This window comes from Pelobates fuscus, chromosome 9 (assembly GCF_036172605.1).
Source record: "Pelobates fuscus isolate aPelFus1 chromosome 9, aPelFus1.pri, whole genome shotgun sequence".
Classification (NCBI taxonomy): domain Eukaryota; kingdom Metazoa; phylum Chordata; class Amphibia; order Anura; family Pelobatidae; genus Pelobates; species Pelobates fuscus.
In genome coordinates, this window is record NC_086325.1 from 143,729,698 (window position 1) to 143,750,616 (window position 20,919).

The window sequence follows — 20,919 nt, forward strand, 5'->3', positions numbered from 1 at the left end:
TGGGTTTACCCACCTAAGGAGAACTTAGCAATAACTGTTGGCTTTTTGCTTTGGGATTCTGTGTAAGGGTTAACATCTTGTTTGACTGGTCTCCAGCTGAGTACATTTCGAAAATTCCCTTTTCTCATAATGTCCTCAGTATCTGCCAATTTTTCTTCTTGTTAATTTAAGAACAGCCCCAGAAATAGCTTTACGGGGATTAAAGAGCACATCAAACCACATTCACAGCATAAGGAAAATCCTGTTTCATTTTTAGCACCAAGGGACTATGGGGAAAAGGGGGTTCTTGCCGGAGGTCCGGTAATTTCTGTCTTCAGCTCATCCTCCCTGTCAGAGGTAAAAGGTCGCTGAGAACATTTTTAAACAGCATATTCATGAACCCACATCCCCTTTCCTCCTGATTCATCAGTCTGGGAGCCCTTCTTTTAACTTTATGCCTCATAGAGAGAAGTTGTAAGACATTGCAACATCTGCTAGCCCAAGAGGCCCCACCGATGTGAAGTCAGAGATTATCAGAGGTGTGATATGAATTAATTGCCTGAGCTTGAGTGTCTCCAAATACTACACTGAGATCTTTAATTTCACAGGACTCCGACTAATACATAATGGTTTGTTTTACGACCCTATGGAATTAGGGAGAGGAAGTTAAATCATGTTCGCCATCCTTCTGCCAACATTATTAATTTCGCTTACTAAGCAGAGTGGCATTGAGTGAGACTAGTTAATCACTCTGCGTTTTGGACCACCAGACCCTTGGTTTGTATTCTACCTTCTGCCAGTTGGGAGATCGGGTCGTTTTACACCCCAAACGCCTCCTCAGAGGTCACATCTAAGCTCTGCCGCGTTAATTTGTAAAATCCGCAGAGAGAAGGATTTGAATTAGCTTATTTTCCCTCACCTGTCATCATCCGGTATCACATTTCCAGTTTATTTTCCAGCTGAGCTGCTAATTAATTAAATAGCTGATCTGGTGACGGGGGATATAGTGCAGGAAAAGGTGGTGGTTTAAGGGTGGGGGCTACCGAAAATCGCATTATGCCCTCATCACCTTCCAGAGAATAACAAACACAGTAATATGCTCTCCAGCTCAGCCTGGCCTATGTTTATTTATATATTTGGGAGGATTTATAGCCCTCTCTTAGGCCCACTTTTCGGATGACAAAAACATGAATGAAAGACCTGTAACCCTTTCTTGAAATGCTGTACTGAGACACTGGCAGCTATACTCGGCTAGCTGCCTGACTTGGTGTCGTACTGAAGCGGTAATTCCAAAGGCTTAACTATTATTTATAGAGATCAAATGTTAACACCATTGAATTGCTACATGTTCACGGCAATTATGTGTTACACACCAAACACCTAAGGCCTGCACAGGCACTAATAATCTTAATTCTATAGGTTGGATTGAAATCTGTAAATTTGTGAGTGTTCCATAAGTCTGTCTTAGAATGATTTATGTTTTGAGGTTACATAGCATATGCACATCAATCATCTCTCTCTTTTTAATATGTATATTTTGCATCCAGGAATATCTTTTGTGCTTCAATGTCGCGGGATCCAAAATAATGTCATCATTATTAGAAGCGATCTCAACAGAGGACAGAGCAATGACGCTTGCCTAGGATACTATATATATATATAGCTCATTATTCCTATTACAGGGGAATTCTTCCATTAGTATTCTGGTTCATTTGACAAGGAAAGCCCAGATTTTTAAATGCCGGGCAAGAGATTTAGCTACCCAAACAGCTTACCATGGACTTTGCATGTGAGATACAACATGTGTCCCTTTAGGCAAAGCGAGTAAATCATCCAATTCTGGCCTACCTCTTACTCCTTGGGAGAATGAGACGTTTTAGTGAACCAGTTATTAGATAAGTAAAGAAGTTACAAAATGCGTTGGTCATGCTCTCCAAATCCTTGCATATCGGTGCTCCTTTCCAAACAAGGGTCCATCACAGTTTGTCTGCCCCGTCCAATTTTTTGTACATCTCTGTTCCGCTATAATGTCTGCTCAAAGTGCAAAAATATATTTTGCATCCCATTTCCAGTGGCATATTATTATTATGATTGGCATTTATACTTATTCCCCTTTACAATATTATAAAATATTAAATTATAAAATAAAAAACAATAAATGAGACAATTAGAAAATGTTACAGGAACAATAGGTTGATGAGTACCCTACTCAAACTAGCTTACGTAAAGATCACAAGGGATGCAAATCTAAAATGGCCTGGCATTTCTGCACCCTATATGCGTTCAGTCTAGAAATTAGGAGCTTTTAGATCTTTAATTCCAGTTGCCAGAAAGCGTTGGTTTGTGGCATTCTGTTTCTTCAGTCACTCAAACCACTCACCTAAACATGGAGGCAATGACAAATGTAAAACAAACTCCATCCTGGTGATGAATTCTCCAAATCTAATACTCCTCTGCGTTAAACGGGTGCAACAGAAGGTATAAACATTATAAATCTTCAAACACAATGCCACAGCTTTACCGTCCATGATATTCCAAGTGCCCTCTTGTCGTCAGAAAAAGATGTAGTGGTCTAAAGTCTTCTCTTAACAGAATATTTATTTTATATAAATAGTATATTTACAAAGTGCTAAAATATACGGTAATTGTCACAAACGTAAAACTAAATATATTTGAATGCCTGGTGTTAAAACAAAATATATTTGATTGGAAGTGTGTGCGTAATAAAAGAAAACTTCCTCTGTTCTGAAGCATTGCTAAATGTCTCCTTATTGCGAAGAAGTGTCGACATACGTGGTATTATTATTATAACCCTGTTAGGCTGGTATGTGTGATGGCTTTTGGTGTCAGGGGATTCTGCAACCTGATCTGCCATTGAGAAAATCATTCTTCTGATAGAATCCACAGCGTTTGGACTTCCTGTCCTGTGGCATTCGCTCCCCGCGGAGAAGAGATCAGAGCACCGAACACATTTGGGGAATCCTGTATTATATCTGCAGCTGTGCTACAACTCTGAATTCAAAAGTGCCATCTATCACTCTAACGCAAAGAACATTTAACCATGTCTTCTTTTGTTGATAGTTTCACAAAGGGCTTGACAAGCCCCACGAGCCAACAAGCCGCAGATCCTAAAAATACTTTTGCTGCTATCTCCTAATCTATTTGTTTTGTCTTAGTAAAGCAGAGTCCGGGCTTTCCTGCGTCCCCAGTGGAGCAGAATTGGGAGATCTGGTTTGGGAACCCCTGTAATATAGAACACTCTCTGCAAGTATCTCCTCCACACAAAAATAAATTACAAAAATTACTCTTCAATTGGTCTTTATTGGAAAACTACCGGTATACACATTCTCACCAGTCCCTGTGGTTACTGCCTAAATAATAAATTAATATCCGTTATATTTTATCGGATTTAGGATCCTTGTTTTAAAAGTCAACTTTTGCAAAACCAATTCCTTTTCTCGGGTTAAAAAAAAGGTATAAATCTCCCCGATTTTGTTATGCCTCTGCCCTGTTGCCCTTTTCACCAAACCGTGTCTTCTCTCTTGTCTATCAGTTGGAGAATTGTGCGCATGCCAGTTGGGCCTGGTTGGAACTTTATAAACCCTGTTAACCGTCTGCTTTTACTCCCCCAGTGCATGAGAGCAGCTGTGAACATCATGACCATGGGGGAGAAATAGGTCCAGATTAACCAAATGTGTTTCAACGTGAAGTTGATTTATTTAGCTGTGTACGTGCAGAATAGTCTGTCTTGTCTTCCATCTATTTTTCTGACCCATTTATGCACTAAAGTAAGAATATTAGGGAATTCAAAGTTTATTTTAAGTGTTAAGTCAAAGTAGCCAAACTGGAAAAATTCTCCAGTTCAGCTATGCTTTCAATTTGGCTACTTTGTCCTTAAATTTGAAATGAACTTGAGTTCCTGAAAATGAGCACTTCAGTGAAGAACCCTGTCAGCCTTTGTGCTCCGGACATACAGGGCACCAGAATATGAGAACAGGACAGAATTCTAAATTAGAGCGGTTTGTTGCAAGACTGAGACACTTGGCAGGTTTGGATTCTAGTTGCCTGTCTGGAATGGCAAACATATCCTGCTGATTTATGTTGTGTGTTTCTGTAGTGGCACAAATCAGATTTACCGTATATATTGCAGAAGGTCCCGTGCCTTTCATTGAGAAAATGATTGCATTTTAATCTGGCCAGTATAACTTTAATGTATCCGCTTGTATTAATAATTTACAGTATTGACATCGTGACTTCCAGGAGAATTTGTCTGATTTTTTTTTTTTGTCTCTTTTTTTTTTTTTTATTCCATAAAATACATAAGGAAAAGCAGGGACATCTTTTTTCTCGTGTATAGCAGTCAAGGGACAGTATTGGCACCCAGAGCAAACATGCATTCCTGACACTGTAATGTTAAAATATATATTCAGTTGTTTGGCCCCTGCCGTGGAGCAATAAGGTGTTTAGGCTCACCTTTTGTCCCACGCCACACTGGTCATAGGAAAACAATAGAAAGCTATTGCGCATGCGCAACATCTCCTCATAGAGTTACTTTGAATCAATGAATCTATTTTTTTTTTTTCAATTTGACAATTTTTATTGTTTTTCAATTATTTACTCGAAAAAGAAAACGGGGTACAGAAAAAAAATGGGGTAGGGGTCAAATTTTCGACATACCATGCCTCGTCAAACAGAAGTGTTTTACATTAACATTGTACAATAATACATTAATACTACAATCCACACATGGTTACAGAAAGGAAAAGTGGTTGGGGTTAGAGTGTTGACGTACCATGCTCTGACAAGCAAAAGTGTTATACCTTAACTTTATACATTAATACATTAATACAATTACATCGCCAATCCGTGCCCCTTACAGTCTCTTGCTATGTTTTCCGTTTAGTGTGAATCAATGAATCTATTTGAGTGAAGTTCAGCGCCTTAATGCGGAGCTTCGTAGACACTGAACACCAGTGCTGCACAATTTGCAGCACTAACCCTGGAAGCACCTCTAGTGGACATCTGAGCGACTGACACTAGAGGTGTAACTAGCCAACATAGTAAACACTGCCTTTTCTCTGAAGAGTAGTGATGTCCTGAACGGTTCGCTGGCGAACATAGCGTGTTCGCGTTCGCCATGGACGGCGAACATATGCGATGTTCAGTCCGCCCCCTATTCGTTATCATTGAGTAAACTTTGATCCTGTACCTCACAGTCAGCAGACACATTCCAGACAATCAGCTGCAGACCCTCCCTCCCAGACCCTCCCACCTGCTAGACAGCATACAATTTAGATTCATTCTGAAGCTGCATTCATTTTTTTTTTTTTTTGTATTATTATTTTTTTTTGTGTGTGTTTATTAAACATTATCCCCCATAGCCAGTAACCTGTGTTTATTATACATTATCCCCCCATAGCCAGTAACCTGTGTTTGGGGGGAGGACCTAATGTCCTCCCCCCTGGCACCCACCCCAAGCGGTGGGTGGGGGCCCTAAACAAAAGTAAGGGGGAGGACCTAATGTCCTACCCCCTGGCCCCCACCCCTGAGTGGTGGGTGGGGGCCCTAAACACAAATTGGGGGGGACCTAATGTCCTCCCTCCTGGCCCCCACCCCTGAGCGGTGGGTGGGGGCCCTAAACAAAAGTAAGGGGGGAGGACCTAATGTACTCCCCCCTGGCCCCCACCCCTGAGCGGTGGGTGGGGGCCCTAGACACAAATTGGGGGGGACCTAATGTCCTCCCTCCTGGCCCCCACCCCTGAGCGGTGGGTGGGGGCCCTAAACAAAAGTAAGGGGGGGAGGACCTAATGTACTCCCCCCTGGCCCCCACCCCTGAGCGGTGGGTGGGGGCCCTAGACACAAATTGGGGGGGACCTAATGTCCTCCCCCCTGGCCCCCACCCCTGAGCGGTGGGTGGGGGCCCTAAACACAAATTGGGGGGGGACCTAATGTCCTCCCCCTGGCCCCCACTCCTGAGCGGTGGGTGGGGGCCCTAGACAAAAGTAAGGGGGGAGGACCTAATGTCCTCCCCTCTGGCCCCCACCCCTGAGCGGCGGGTGGGGGCCCTAAATACCAATAGTGGGGGGACCTATTGTCCTCCCCCCGGCCCCCACCCCTTAGCGGCGGGTGGGGGCCCTAAAAAAAACTGTCCCCCCCAGGTGACTAGGGGTCCCCAAACCCCTAGTCACCCCCTCCTCCCCCCGCAAAAAAGTATCCCCCTACCTACCCCCCTCACCCTAAAAACAATGAGGGGGGACCTTTAACTAAGAACCTGTAAAGAAAAAGAAAACAAACTTACCATTCGATGTTTTCTTTCTTCTAAAATCTTCTGTTTTCAGCCCCAAAAAAGGCCAAATAAAAAACCATAATAACCGACGCAATAAAAAAAAAAAAAAAACAAGCTCAAAAAAAATTAATCAATTTTCACCCATGGAGGGCTCCACGCAGACTGAGCTCTGCAGGGCGGGGGAAGGCTTATAAAGCCTTGCCCCGCCCTGCAATTAGGCTCAGAGCACTCTGATTGGTGGGTTTAAGCCCCCAAAAAGGCCCCCGTGGGAAAGTTCTGTGGAATTTTCCCACGCTGTTTAATTTGACTCATAACTTTTGTTATGCGTCAAATTACACAGCGTGGGAAAATTCCACACAACTTTCCCACGCTGTGTAAAATGACACAGAGCATTCTGATTGGTGGATTTCAAACCAACCAATCAGAGTGCTGTGACAGGTAAATGTAGAGACTTACCTGTCAGTCTCTTCATTTACCTGTCAGAGCATTCAGATTGGATGGCTTAAACCCACCAATCAGAGTGCTCTGAGCCTACTTGCAGGGCGGGGCAAGGCTTTATAAGCATTCCCCCGCCCTGTAGAGCTCAGTCTGCACGGAGCCCTCGCCGGGTGAAGATGGATTATTTTTGTTTGCGCTCGTTTTTTTTTTTCGGCGGTTATTATGGATATTTATTTGGCCTTTTTGGGGGCTAAAAAAAGAAGATTTTAGCAGAAAGAAAACATCAAATGGTAAGTTTTTTTTTTTTTTTAACAGGTTCTTAGTTAAATGTCCCCCCCTCATTTTTTTTGGGGGGGGGGGTGACTAGAAGTTTGGGGACCCCTAGTCTCCTGGGGGGGACATTTTTTTTAGGGCCCCCACCTGCCACTCAGTGGTGGGGGCCGGGGGGAGGACAATAGGTCCCCCCTATTGGTATTTAGGGCCTCCACCCGCCACTCAGGGGTGGGGGCCAGGGGGGAGGACATTAGGTCCCCCCCTTTATTATTATTTAGGGCCCCCACCCACCGCTCAGGGGTGGGGGCCAGGGGGGAGGACATTAGGTTCCCCCCCAATTTGTGTTTAGGGCCCCCACCCACCGCTCAGATGTGGGGGCCAGGGGGGAGGACATTAGGTTCCCCCCCCAATTTGTGTTTAGGGCCCCCACCCACCGCTCAGGGGTGGGGGCCCGGGGGAGGACATTAGGTCCCCCCCCCAATTTGTGTTTAGGGCCCCCACCCACCGATCAGGGGTGGGGGCCAGGGGGGAGGACATTAGGTGTCCCCCCTTTTGTATTTAGGGACCCACCGCTCAGGGGTGGGGGCCAGGGGGGAGGACATTAGGTCCCCCCCCCCAATTTGTATTTAGGGCCCCCACCTCCCGCTCAGGGGTGGGGGTCAGGGGGGAGGACATTAGGTCCCTCCCCAATTTGTATTTAGGGCCCCCACCCACCGCTCAGGGGTGGGGGCCAGGGGGGAGGACAGTAGGTCCCCCTCCCCCAATTTGTATTTAGGGCCCCCACCCACCGCTCAGGGGTGGGGGCCAGGGGGGAGGACATTAGGTTCCCCCCCAATTTGTGTTTAGGGCCCCCACCCACCGCTCAGATGTGGGGGCCAGGGGGGAGGACATTAGGTTCCCCCCCCAATTTGTGTTTAGGGCCCCCACCCACCGCTCAGGGGTGGGGGCCCGGGGAAGGACATTAGGTCCCCCCCCAATTTGTGTTTAGGGCCCCCACCCACCGATCAGGGGTGGGGGCCAGGGGGGAGGACATTAGGTGTCCCCCCTTTTGTATTTAGGGACCCACCGCTCAGGGGTGGGGGCCAGGGGGGAGGACATTAGGTCCCCCCCCCAATTTGTATTTAGGGCCCCCACCTCCCGCTCAGGGGTGGGGGTCAGGGGGGAGGACATTAGGTCCCTCCCCAATTTGTATTTAGGGCCCCCACCCACCGCTCAGGGGTGGGGGCCAGGGGGGAGGACAGTAGGTCCCCCTCCCCCAATTTGTATTTAGGGCCCCCACCCACCGCTCAGGGGTGGGGGCCAGGGAAGAGGACATTAGGTCCCCCCCCCCTTATTCTTGTTTAGGGCCCATCACTATTGTGGCCAGAAAGAGTCCCTGTGGGTTTTAAAATTCGCCTGCCTATTGAAGTCTATGGCGGTTCGCCTGTTCGCGAACATTTGCGGAAGTTCGCGTTTGCGAACGGAAAATTTCATGTTCGCGACATCACTACTGAAGAGGCAATGTTTACATTAAAAACCCTGCAGGGACCAGCTATATACACCAGAACCACTACATTAAGTTCTGGTGAGGCCAGGAACTAATGAAAGTATTTAGAAAATTGGGCAGACTAGATGGGCCGAATGGTTTCTATGGTGACTATAATGAGAAAAGGAACCCCTCCTCTCCTCCTCCTCCCCTTCCCCCCCCCCCCCCCAAAAAAAATAAAAATAAAAAATTGACATGGCCTCTTTACGTTTCACAAAGGAAAGCCACCTTTCTTCAGTTTGTTGGTTGCCTGCAAAGTTTGCTTGTTGTACAATGTTGCAGAATATGTTAGCACTTTATAAACATAATATGTACATTCTTACTTATATTTACAGCCAAACCCTAGGTTCTAGGTCAAACCCTGCAAGATCTTGGTTATGTTTATCAATCAGCTTATAATAACATTGCTTTAACTCTGCATTGTTGCACTTAAAATCTTCAACTAACTCTCTTTTTAGGTGGAAGCCCTAATCTTGGCTGTACGAAAAATGCCCGGAAAAAGAAACAGAGGAGGAACAGAACAACATTTAACAGCAACCAACTGCAGGCTCTGGAGAGGGTATTTGAGAGGACACACTATCCTGATGCCTTTGTCCGAGAGGATTTGGCACGGAGGGTTAACCTGAGTGAAGCCAGGGTACAGGTGAGTGTCACCGTCTATGCTGTTAGATTGATTTATTTGTAAACCTTTTGGCTGTTCCGCTAAAACTCTCATTACACACCTAGGAAATAACATTGATGGCCAATCTAGATAGATCATTTTGAAATTTTGAAATATGAAAAATTACAATTTGTCGCCTTCGATAATATATAATGTTATGGTAGAGTTTCAGGCACAGTTTGGTCAACGTAATACGTTCTGTGTAGATTAGTAATGCCTAGACCAGGCATAGGCAACCTTTGGCACTGCAGATGTTTTGGACTACACCTCCTATGATGCTTTGCCCGCAATATGTGTGCAAGAGCATTATGGGGGATGTAGTCCACAACATCTGGAGTGCCGAAGATTGCCTATCCCTGGCCTAGACACTCCAGCTGTGATTGACTACATTTCCCAACCAGCTAAATATTACTTTATAATACTACCTTATTACTGAATATATTTATTTTTTACAGACAAATTGACCCTACCTTTAAAAAAAAAAAAAAAAAAGTGGCACTCTTTGTACCCCACGTCTCTCTTTCTTACTTCAGCATTCCTTCTTCTTAGGAGCTCAGAATCATTGTATGGGCATACCACTGCAGCAGAGCTCACATTGGGGCCCAAATCCACAAACGGCCCAGGATTTGAGAATTTCTAAATTATATTCCCATTGGGGATATTCACAAAACAGGGACTGTGGGTTATCCTTGAATATTTGGGTAGGGAAACGTTTGTCTATCATGTATAGAACATCACAGACCTCTGCAGCTAGATGTCTCACAGTCATTTGTTGTATGTATGTGTGTGTCTCAGAGCTCCAAACCATTGAAGCTCTCAGTTGTGCGCTCTCCACGGCAATAAAGTATTGACCTGTGTGTTTGAGCATATAACAATGCTTGACAGCAAATATATAAATTAATGTGAGTTACACAGCAGCAACACACACAATAATATGCTGTGGGTTTTTGTGTGTCGCACAGAGCTCCATCGCATGAGATTCTACAGTCACCTTTCATGGTGCTTGCGTGTTGCAGATGTACCAAGACGTGGCGCAAATTTCTATGCCAATCTTGACCCTCCTGTTGTTGTTATTATTATTGCTATTTATATAGCGCCAACTAATTCTGCAGCACTTTACAAAATTGTTATCAAAGTTAACCCATAAGCCCATTGTCAGCAGATATATAGGGGATATCCACTAAAGCTAATAGTTTCATTATTGCAAAACCATAAAGAAAATTACCCTAAAAAAATAAAAAAGATTGCGGTTTCTTGAATGAAGTCATTTGTGGCCATACTTAAAGGTCTCATAGAAAGCTAAATTATACAAAAAAGTGTGCAATATACATTGGCGCCATGTGTGTTGAAATCAATCACCCAATTCCACCATAATTGAACGTCCAAACCAAAACAAAAAAGGGTGGCGTACTCTATGCAATATTGCAGTTATATACAAATGCTCAGTGGCTTAGTGTATTACATAAAATGATATATATCCCTTCCGCTAATAGCTGAAATAAATATTTATATAGGGTAGTACAGCCAATGTAATATAAATAGTGCACTCTGTGTTAAGCTTAATCACATCTCACTCACTTTTTTTGAGCCTGTAAAATACTGACTCAGGTAATTTGGCCCTGGAGTGGTTACAATTTCTTGTGTGTAAATCTTGTAATTAACCCGTCTCCAATAAAAAATAGAGATAAAAAGAGAACCTATTTAAAATAATGCATCTAATTTATTCACTTAAAAACATACAAACCCTTACATCATAGTAAGGAGCTTTCAACCAAATTCAGTCCTGATGATTCCAAACACAACGCGTTTTGACCCATTTAGGGTCTTCCTCAGGTGTTGTATGTCAACACGGTACAGGCTCATAGAAAGATATGAAAATGGTAAGCTTATAGCAACAGTGACTATTCTAAATTGGGGCTGTGATAAAGGAAAACAGTGGCAGATGAGCACCATAACCCACACTGTTACCATGAGTTAAGTACTTGGTGTGTCCCTTTAAATCCACATGGTATGATGATAATGTGCAAGTGTTTTGCAAGTGGTGTCTTTTATCTCCTGGATTCTTAGTCCCTTTTATGGCATTTTTTGGCAATTTCCAAAACATAGAAATACCACATTGTTATCATTTGAGACACTTAATAGCTCTTTCTTGTTCTTGAAAGGTCTGGTTTCAAAACCGAAGAGCCAAGTTCCGCAGGAACGAGAGAGCCTTGCTTGCCAGTCGGTCGTCTTCTCTCTTGAAGTCTTACAGCCCTGACATTGTTGTGGAGCAGCAAGTTACCCCCAGATCTGCCACCTTGACGCCGGAATACCTGTCCTGGAATTCTAACAGCAGCTACAGGTGAGAGAGAGCTAAACACATATAGAATGAGTGCTGTTAAAGGGCCGGCATGCCCTTAGCTGCTAAATAGGTGAAAGATATACTGAGTTGCCAAGGGTGAGGGTCGAGAAGAGGGGACTATTCACTAAACAATACATTGTGGTGAAATGACAATAAAATAAGAAAATTTGGGTTAGAAAAATGATTAGAAAAATTGTATGTACAATTTTTCTATTTTGGCCTAAACGTTGCAGTTTGAATGTTAATGTGCTACAAATCACTGTTTAGTGAATAAACCTCAGGAATAGGTTTGTGGGTTGTTATTTTTTTTAATTCTTCTATCCACCTGCCGTATAACAATACTGTATGTGTGCATTACCTTGTGCTGATCAATGTTGTAATAAGTCACTTTATTCTACTGAATGTAAGGAAATGCAGATCTGCTACAGTTGAGATTATAGTAGTAATTACTGGTGTTTTAAAGGGATACTATAGGTAACCAGATCCCTTCATCTCATCAAAATGGTCTGGATGCAGTGTCCCTGTCATTTTAGCCCTGAAGCTGCACTTTAACCCCTTAAGGACACATGACGGAAATATTCCGTCACAATTCCCTTTTATTCCAGAAGTTGTGTCCTTATGGGGATAATAGTTTCAGAGAAACTGCAATGTTTACATTGCAGGGTTAAGCCTGCCTCTAGTGGCAGTCTCAGACTTTAACTCTGCAAAACGTCCCTGGACATCCTCACGCTTTGCATGAAGACGTCCAGCTTCTTCTAAATCCCCATAGCAAAGCATTGATTAGGAAGCATTAGGTTCCCCCATCGGCTGACGCCGGAGGAGGAGTCCGACACCAAGCACCGAGAGATCTAGGCGCTCGACTCAAGTTTTTAACCCTTTATTTGCTACCCGAAGAGATAGAGGAACACAGTTTTGTACACTATAGTGTTCCTTTAATGCTGCCTGCTAAAAGGCATAGACATGACTTCCAACGGAAATCAACTTACATTTTCCATGATTCTTAACACCCTGAGTAAATAAACTCCTTTTTGCTGACAATGTGACAATACCTTACTGTGTTCACACACTACTTGCAGAGAGGCTGATGAAAGTGGGTTTTCCGAATAATGTCTATGGGCAATGCAAATCACCAATGAGCTTTACTTTGTCTTATGATTTTGGTTAGAAATAGATGAAAAATTAAAAAGAGAAAGACAGAGTAGAAAAGTGGATGAAGTATGAAGAGCATTTAAAAGAAGAAAAACTGGGGGGGGCGGAGCCTGACCATCATGGAGGGAAGAGTTGCTCAGCAGGAGCTCCTCTCACATACCCTGTGAGAGCAATTATCACCCCCATTGAGGGTACAGTGGTTCACTACAAGCGACTTACCTGACTCCTGATCCCACTGTGACCCGAGGAAAGGCTTCAAGGCGGGACTGGTGCTCATTGACTGCATGATCTACAGCATGCGGCCTGAGACGCACTGGACGGGGGAGGCGGCTGATCCCCCGGACCGGAGACGTGTCAGCACCCATAACTTGCCAAGAGCCCAGAAACCCCCTCTCCCCCCCCCCCCCCCCCCAACCGGTGGGGGTTATCCTGGCCCAAACCCAGGTGGCTATCCAGACTTCCTGGCTGAGTGGGGAGATAACGCGAAGGCTTCTGCACAAAACGGCGACCAACTTAAGATGGCTGATGCCACGTGGATCCCCCACGACGCAGAGGACAAGCAGGGATACGCAGCTAGGCTGGAGAAAATCTTCCAAGATTTCTGGCGCAAACTGGAGGAAAGGATACACCATCCTGCCCAGACCCAACCAGCTGCCGAACTGCCACACAAGCGATTGCCTGACCCGAGGCAAACAAGCACGGCTCCTGCAACAAAACAAGCCCCAACATGGCGGCCGCGCAAGACGCGCCGGAACAGAGCAGCAAGAAGGAAGACACCACTGCGACCCAGCACAGGGACTGTTACATACTCTCAAGTTACGACACCTGGCTTAGTGTGCAGGGTTCCAGCAAGGCTTCGAGGTCTGTCTTTGGGCTACCGTGCTTTCATGCACTCTGTCCTGCCAGCTACTGGCATCGGGTGACTGTGGACTTACCCCCACGACTCTGGCTGCTACAACCACAATATGGAATAGTCCCATTATAGCCTTGTAAAATGCCAGTAAGCTTAACCTGTTATCATTCAATGTCCCTAAGTTGATTTAGCCTGGTTACCCACTCTAACTATATTCAACCTGTGCCATCACATTTATATTCTAACTAATATGCAATGACTAAATGTGTTCCAACTGCATAACAACTCTCACTTCATTACAACCTGCAACTTGACCACTAGAACGCAGAGGGGCCACCCCGCTAATCCCGACACTGTTACCTCAATCATTGTGCGTATTCAATAATACTTATTGTCAGTTTAACTCAAATGTTATGTTATATGCTTTTTTAGACAATAAGGATACTCACTCTTGTTATCTTTTCTATTATAAAAAAAAGAAGTGCAACATATCTTGTCATTTACATGTATAACATTTGCAATGTCATTCACCAACTTCATTTTGTGTAACTATCCATGCACTTCGAAAAATAAAGAATGAAAGTGGGTTTTCCTAAAAAAGTGGAAACATTTCAATATTATATAATCAGATGGCAGCGCATGTCCATTTCATTCTGCAAGGTCTAAACTGATTATATGTGCAATGCGGGTATTGACTTGACATACTACATCAATAGTTCAACACGCTGTAAAACGAAACATGAAAAATTTATAAAAAGTCCTCTAAATATATTCCACAATTTAAAGCGTTTCTCTAACCGCCGCGACCAATTCTGCTTTCAGAATTAAATAATCTAACCATCCATTTCTATAGATTTGCTTGCAGTTTGCTGCGTAGCTATAAAGGAGATCTGGTGGGATTTATTAACTACATTGCGCACTTGCACATAAAAAAAAAACACTAGAGGGAGATTTGTTTTCCAGTGAAGATCGTTGACATTAACTATTCCCACTCTCAAACAAAATCTGGAAGTTAAGTAGTTTTTTGTATGTAATATATTGAATTGTGATATTTTGTTACATTAAAGTAAAACTCCAAGCACCGTGACCATTACAGCAAATTGTAGTTGTTATGGTGCCAGGAGTGCCCTAGCACCCCCTCTTCTCCTAAGCAAGGGCTTCTGGTTCTCAAAAGGCTGTAGTGGAGGTAGGGGAATGACACCCAGCAGACCCCCTGGTAAGAAGTCAATAATTTTAAAACTACTTAAAATGGGAGAGAGCGCCAGCATACTTTAGGCACCATAACCATTACAGCAAGATGTAGTGGTTATGGTGCTTGGAGTGTTTTATTTTGTTTTTTTCTTTAAGTGTTACAGAATGCATACTCATTAATTTATGAGTACTGTTAGTACTATATATTTTTTTGTTTTGAACATTTGATAAACTTTAAACTTAATCTGCACTTGCATGAATAGATTTTTTTTGTGTATTATTCATACTATCATTGATTTTTGTTTTGTCTTTTCAGCAATGCCAGCTTGCCACCCTACAGCCCAACAACCACTGCTACCACAACGGTGCCCACACAGGGGGTGAACATGGCGGACAGCATTGCCAGCTTGCGCCTTAAAGCCAAGGAGTTCAGCCTGCATCAAAGCCAGGTGTCTACAGTGAACTGAGACAAAGGTCCAAAGGACTGAAGACTGTGCTAGTGCAAGACACATGCACGACTTGTGCAAGTCACACCTCTGCTGAGCCCCTGAACACCAGGGGGCAGCACTACACGGAGCCATGTCTAATATGGCTCGTTTACCACTTCCAAACTGCCGATACTGCAAACATGCTGCAATACAGACTGATTTGGCAATCTAGCATCATGGGCCATGTTTCATGAACCGATTAATAGGATAAAGGACTGAATTTTAACTTTCCCCTTAAAGAGACTGAAAAATAATTCAACATTTTGGATTTCTGGTTCAGCTTTTCCCAATCTTCTTGTTTACATAGTATGACTTCTCCCCTTCCCAAAAACCTTGTTTACAGACATTGATCCCCATTACACGTCTTTCCAGTCATGTTAGTATGACCTTCTTCCTATTCCTAATCTCTGCTTAGATTGTCGTCGTCCCCACCCCACCACCACCACCACCATCACTAATAATCCCAGTTTATGTAGTCATCCTGTGTACAATCTCTTACTGGGCCCATATTGAATTGATATTAGTTTCTACAGTTTAATCCCCTCCATGTTTCTTCTTTAATGGCGTATTCTTTTTTCTAATTCATATCCCAATCCCAGTTTACATTGCCTGAACCCTCCCTACGCTTGTTGGACAATTTACATAGTCTAAAACTGTTCCTTTCTCTTGCTAAGCCCACATCCGATATCCTGAAACCATCCTATTTCTTCCTCGCCCCAGTTTAGTCGGAACCCTTCCCTTTGCTTCCAAATCCCAGTTTACATATTCCAAACCTGCTCCATGTTTTAACAATCTATGCTTTTCTTTCCAAACCCACGTTATACAGTCTCAGCTCACCCCTTTTCTTACCCAGCCTCGGTTTATAGTCTAATCCCATCCCTAGTCTCCTCTCATTCCAGGTTTATATATTTTGAACATGCCACGTTCTGTCTCCAATCCCAGATTACAATAGTTTGTAACTGCCCCTTATCTCGTCCCTGTCCCAAAGCATCTCTCCTTTCAATCCTTGTTTACATGTTTCGGATTAAGTCTTTACATTTGTCATAAAATCTGTGTTTCCAGTTATGTAGGTACTCACTGTGTATATATAAATATGTACATACCATGCTGTACTTTGTAAATACGTCCTGCCTTATTACTCTTGGGAGACATATTATTTGCAGTTATAGGATTTGCTGCTGTTCTGGTTTCCTACGAAGCAAGCATTTACCAATAGGGGATACTTTGTAATAAATTCTTTTAGTGGAACCTTGGTTTTCCTATAACCTGCCTTTTACAGTAAATACACTTAACCCGTTCATGACCATGATTATATAAATCCTCTGTAATTGTCACAGTAGGGCCATCATTGGTACTGATGCGGTTGAATACATTTTTTACAGTCTGATATATGTGTGAAATATTTAATTTTTTTTATGTGAAAGTGTGCCCTTCACCATGCACGCATTGGGGTGATTAAAACAATCCCTAAACTTTAATCAAAATAATTGAAAAAGAATTACAGTTACACTATATGGACTATAACATAACATGGTTCTACATGTGTGCTGAATACTAATAGCAGAATAATTCACTTTTCTCTAAAACATGTAAAATCTCCCTTTATTAACTTAAAAATTGCTGGGTAAACTATATTAGAATTAAAAATGAATCCTAGTTAACAGTGATTTGAAGTGGTCCTGGTGCCTGGAGTCTGTATGTGCTGCACATACGGAGTGTAACCCCTTTGCTGCCAAGGTGTAACTTCACAAACGGCAGTGCCATTGGTGCGGAATTAGCCAGCCTGCTCTCAGCCAATGAATGGCTGGCAGGATTGGCTTCTGCCGCTATGCAGAACTCAGATGCACGTCATAGGTCGTTGAGGCCCCTTGGCAGAGGCAAAACGGATTGCCACATTGGCAAGAAACAGGGTCAGAGTACTTCTGGCACCATAACCACTACAGCAAGCTGCAGTGGTCATGGTGCTTGGAGTAACCTTTCACACTGGGTACAAATGGTAAAGGTTGTTTTTTTTTTTTTTTTTTTTTATTCTTTATTTTGGTCGTGCATGAGAATACAATGCATCCTGCATTGCCACGATAGCAAATGCAAGGATCTGCAGAACATACAATGATACATGATGGATGACGTTGAAAACAGTTCAAGATAATATTATGCATCTTTTGAGAAAACAGCACACAATTTTATATTTAGGGTGTTATAGATAGTTAAACATAAAATGTAGCAGACGCTTAATGAATGAGTGTATGCATATTTCTGAGTAGGCAGACGTTTCATTACACTAGATCAGAGGTAGGCAACCTACGGCACTAGTGCCATGCATGGCACTCGAGGTGTCTTTGCACGGCACTCAAGGCTGCTAGAGACAAATAGGCTCTGGCCTATCAGGAGTCCCAGTAAAACTTCAGATATCTGCTAATCCGAAAAGGTGGTGAAGGACAATCCTCAATTTATGCATTGCAGCACGTAGAGGAAGTGATCTCAGATCACTTTCTCACAGCACTTGTGAATAGGAATCCACACTGTAGTAGAGCAGCTCGCAGTTGCTGTTGCAGCTCCTGTCCTTGACATGTACCTGGCCGGTCTGGTCCCCACTGGAACCCAGAGAAGCCACCCACACTGCTAGATATACACAGGAATGCAGAATCCTGCATTCCTGTGTAATCCCTCATACAAATAGTACGGACAGCCCACACACAAACATACACATAATCTGCACAAACGCAACACCACTAACAATCCACATACATGCACACAACCCCACATGCAGTCTCTCACATGCAATACCTCAAACAGCCCCCACACACACTACCAAACACACAATGTGACATATCCATTCACACAATTCCACAAGCAGCCCCCATACACAACTCACATTCATATGTTTCATACACAATACCATAAACTACTCATGAACATATACAATATAATAGCTAATATACGCAGGGCCATCTTTAACATGGGGCAAACTGGGCAGCTGCACCGTGAGCCCCGCTGGCCTCAACTATTTCTAACCCCCGGCCGGTAATCCGCACACTAAGGAGGCCCACCGGGTGGCCCGTGCACAAAGGGCCACACGGTGGGCTTCTGTCAGCAGGGTCCCGGTGGCGCACTGAGGCGCTTTAACAGCGCGAGCAGGCCCCTTGCTTTTTGGCAACAGACTGGGAGGAAGTGACGGCCGTGCATCACTTCCTCCCACAAAGAGAGGAGCGCGCGGGAAAGAAGAGTAGGCAGAGTGGAGGGGGGCTGGCCGAGAGAGCAAGACCCCAACTCCCAACACCTTCAGCCACCAGCAGGAAAGGTAGGAAACTGGAGGGTGGGTTTAAAAGTGTAATTTTTGTGTGTGTCAGTATATCTGTGTGTGTGTATGTCTGTGTCAGTATGTCTGTCAGTGTGTGTGTTAGTATGTTTGTGTCGGTATATCTGTGTGTGTCAGGATGTCAGTGTGTGTGTGTCAGCATGTCTGTGTCAGTATGCCTGTCTGTGTGTGTCAGCATGTCTGTCTGTGTGTGTGTCAGTATATCTGTGTGTCAGTATGTTTGTGTGTCAGTATATCTGTGTGTGTGTCAGCATGTCTGTGTGTGTGTGTGTGTTAGTATGTCTGTGTGTGTGTGTCAGTAAATCTGTGTCAGTATATCTGTGTGTGTGTGTGTCAGTATGTCAGTATGTCTGTGTGTGTGTTTCAGTGTGTATATATCTCTGTGTGCGTGTACACTAACACTACACACAAATACACCCCTACATTCAAATGTCAACACTACGTACAAACACATGTCTGTGTTACACACCAAAATTATATGTAAATACACACCTGAATTCAAAAACCAACACTACACAAATACATGCTTGCAGTCACGCCAACACCACATACAAACATATTCCATACAAAAACTTGTTTACATTCGAACACACAAAAACCGCTTAGTGCTAAGACCTGGAAACATGGGTAAATGGTAGAGCCCCAGCTGTCAATGCATTACTGGAGTTGCACGACAGATGGGGATCTACCTTTTAATCACTCGTGCAACAGGGAGGCCCAAAAAAATCCTTGCCCTCTCTACTTTAGGTCCGCCACTGCGTTGAGGTGGAGGACGTGATTGCACGCCTGGGGAGGGGGGACAGGGTCCAGGGGGCCCCAAAAAAATGCTTTGCCCAGGGTCCAGTCAATATTAAAGACGGCCCTGCATATACGCACAAATACAACGATACAAAGCAATTACAGTAAAAATAACACAAGCAGGATACGGCAGCATACACACCTCATTTTAAAAATAATATAGGACCGGCACGCTACGGGACATCACAATCCTATATCGGCACAGTGCTGCTAAAAGGTTGCCTACCCCTGCACTAGATTATTAGGTAGCTTGAAGACAACAATAGGAGATAGTATTAGTCAGCTGAGAATATACTTTAGGATTTTTCACCCCAGATGGCCCCTGCGCCAGCAAGACGGAAGTCCATGGCTGTGTACCGGGAGACCCGCCTGGATAAGGTAGTAAAGAGGGGACCTGCTGCAATAGTTGTGTTCCAGGTGGGTGAGAGCGTGTTAGTCCCCATATGTTTGACTTATGTTGCAGTCGAGTGCCCGCCATGGGCAGGGTACAGTTCCTAATAGCCTTGCCGATCTTCGGGTGCAATACCACAGCTGCAGGCAGTCGGTCCCTGCATGTCAGACCCCGTGCTGTGATTTGGGAGATATGGTATGTAAGGCTAGGACACTGGAGAGGTGTTTCCTTCTGTGGGTTGAGCACCTGGACATGCTTGGGTGGAAAATTGCAGGTGCCGACCTCCACTGGGCGCTTGTAATGCTGTTTGCATTGGCGTGGTGTGCAACTGGCTTCTCCGCCACAATCTCGGGGCACGCCCTCGGATTCTGTGTGGGGTCTCAGTAGGTTTTTGCTGGTTCCTGTGCAGCCTGCTCCGGCACTGGCAACTTGCCAGTGTGGAGCCAGGTGAGGGGGGAGAGTCGGTCTTCTCTCTTGTGTAGGTGGCTCGCCATGCGGTGTCCGCCATTTTGGATGAGGCCTTTGAGCCCTGTGTCGGCCCTGCCGTAGGTCGGAGTGCTGGTGACTTTGCACATCCAGGGGCCACCTGGTGGGGATCAGGATCACCCCCACCGGTCCAGAGGAGGTGGGGGGAACAGGGCCAGGACCACCCAGCCTTGTGCTGCTGGCATGCCGCTGGGAGGCAGGATAGCGGGGCAGTGGCCATCCACCCCACTCACCGCCCGAGCGATCCCCATCTTTGGAAGACGGAGAGCACCCCTCTGAGGGACCCCTCTAAAACTTCACAGCAACCCTCTCCTCAGAACCAGGATGTCTGCTTGCACTGGGTCACAGCTGCCAGTCATCAGGTAGGTATTTAGTCGATGTTTTGGGGCTGGAAATAGTAAAGATTGCAGGAGCATTTGTGTGACCGTTCAGCATGGCGGTCCGGCTCTCCCCCCCCCCCCCTCTTTTTTTTAACGCAGTTTGTCTCCTCACTCTGTTATGTACAGCGAGATGGCCTACACCCACCATTCACTTTGGTTTTCATGGAAACTCAGTAACTCAACCCAGGAAAACCAGTGAAACCAAGTTTCATGTGAGTTCTCACTAAGATGCTCTTCCCATTGTACAGCGCTACGGAATCTGATGGCGCTATATAAATAATAAAATAATAATAATAATATTTAACTCTCCAGGACCGAAGATGAAGGCCATTTTCATCTCACGTTGGGCACAGATTGTATT

At 44.5% G+C, this 20,919-nt stretch overlaps 1 protein-coding gene across 1 annotated transcript in view; it reads left to right on the forward strand.

Moving 5' to 3' along the window:
• The window catches only part of PRRX2 (paired related homeobox 2), a 29,723-nt gene extending 13,291 nt beyond the window's left edge, over positions 1-16,432 (forward strand). The window contains exons 2-4 of the mRNA XM_063431437.1: positions 8,960-9,144; positions 11,325-11,503; positions 15,013-16,432. Of these exons, the coding sequence (XP_063287507.1) occupies positions 8,960-9,144; positions 11,325-11,503; positions 15,013-15,163 (515 nt within the window). The 3' untranslated portion in view covers positions 15,164-16,432. The remainder of the gene's footprint in view (positions 1-8,959; positions 9,145-11,324; positions 11,504-15,012) is intronic.
• The last annotated feature ends 4,487 nt before the right edge of the window (positions 16,433-20,919 follow it).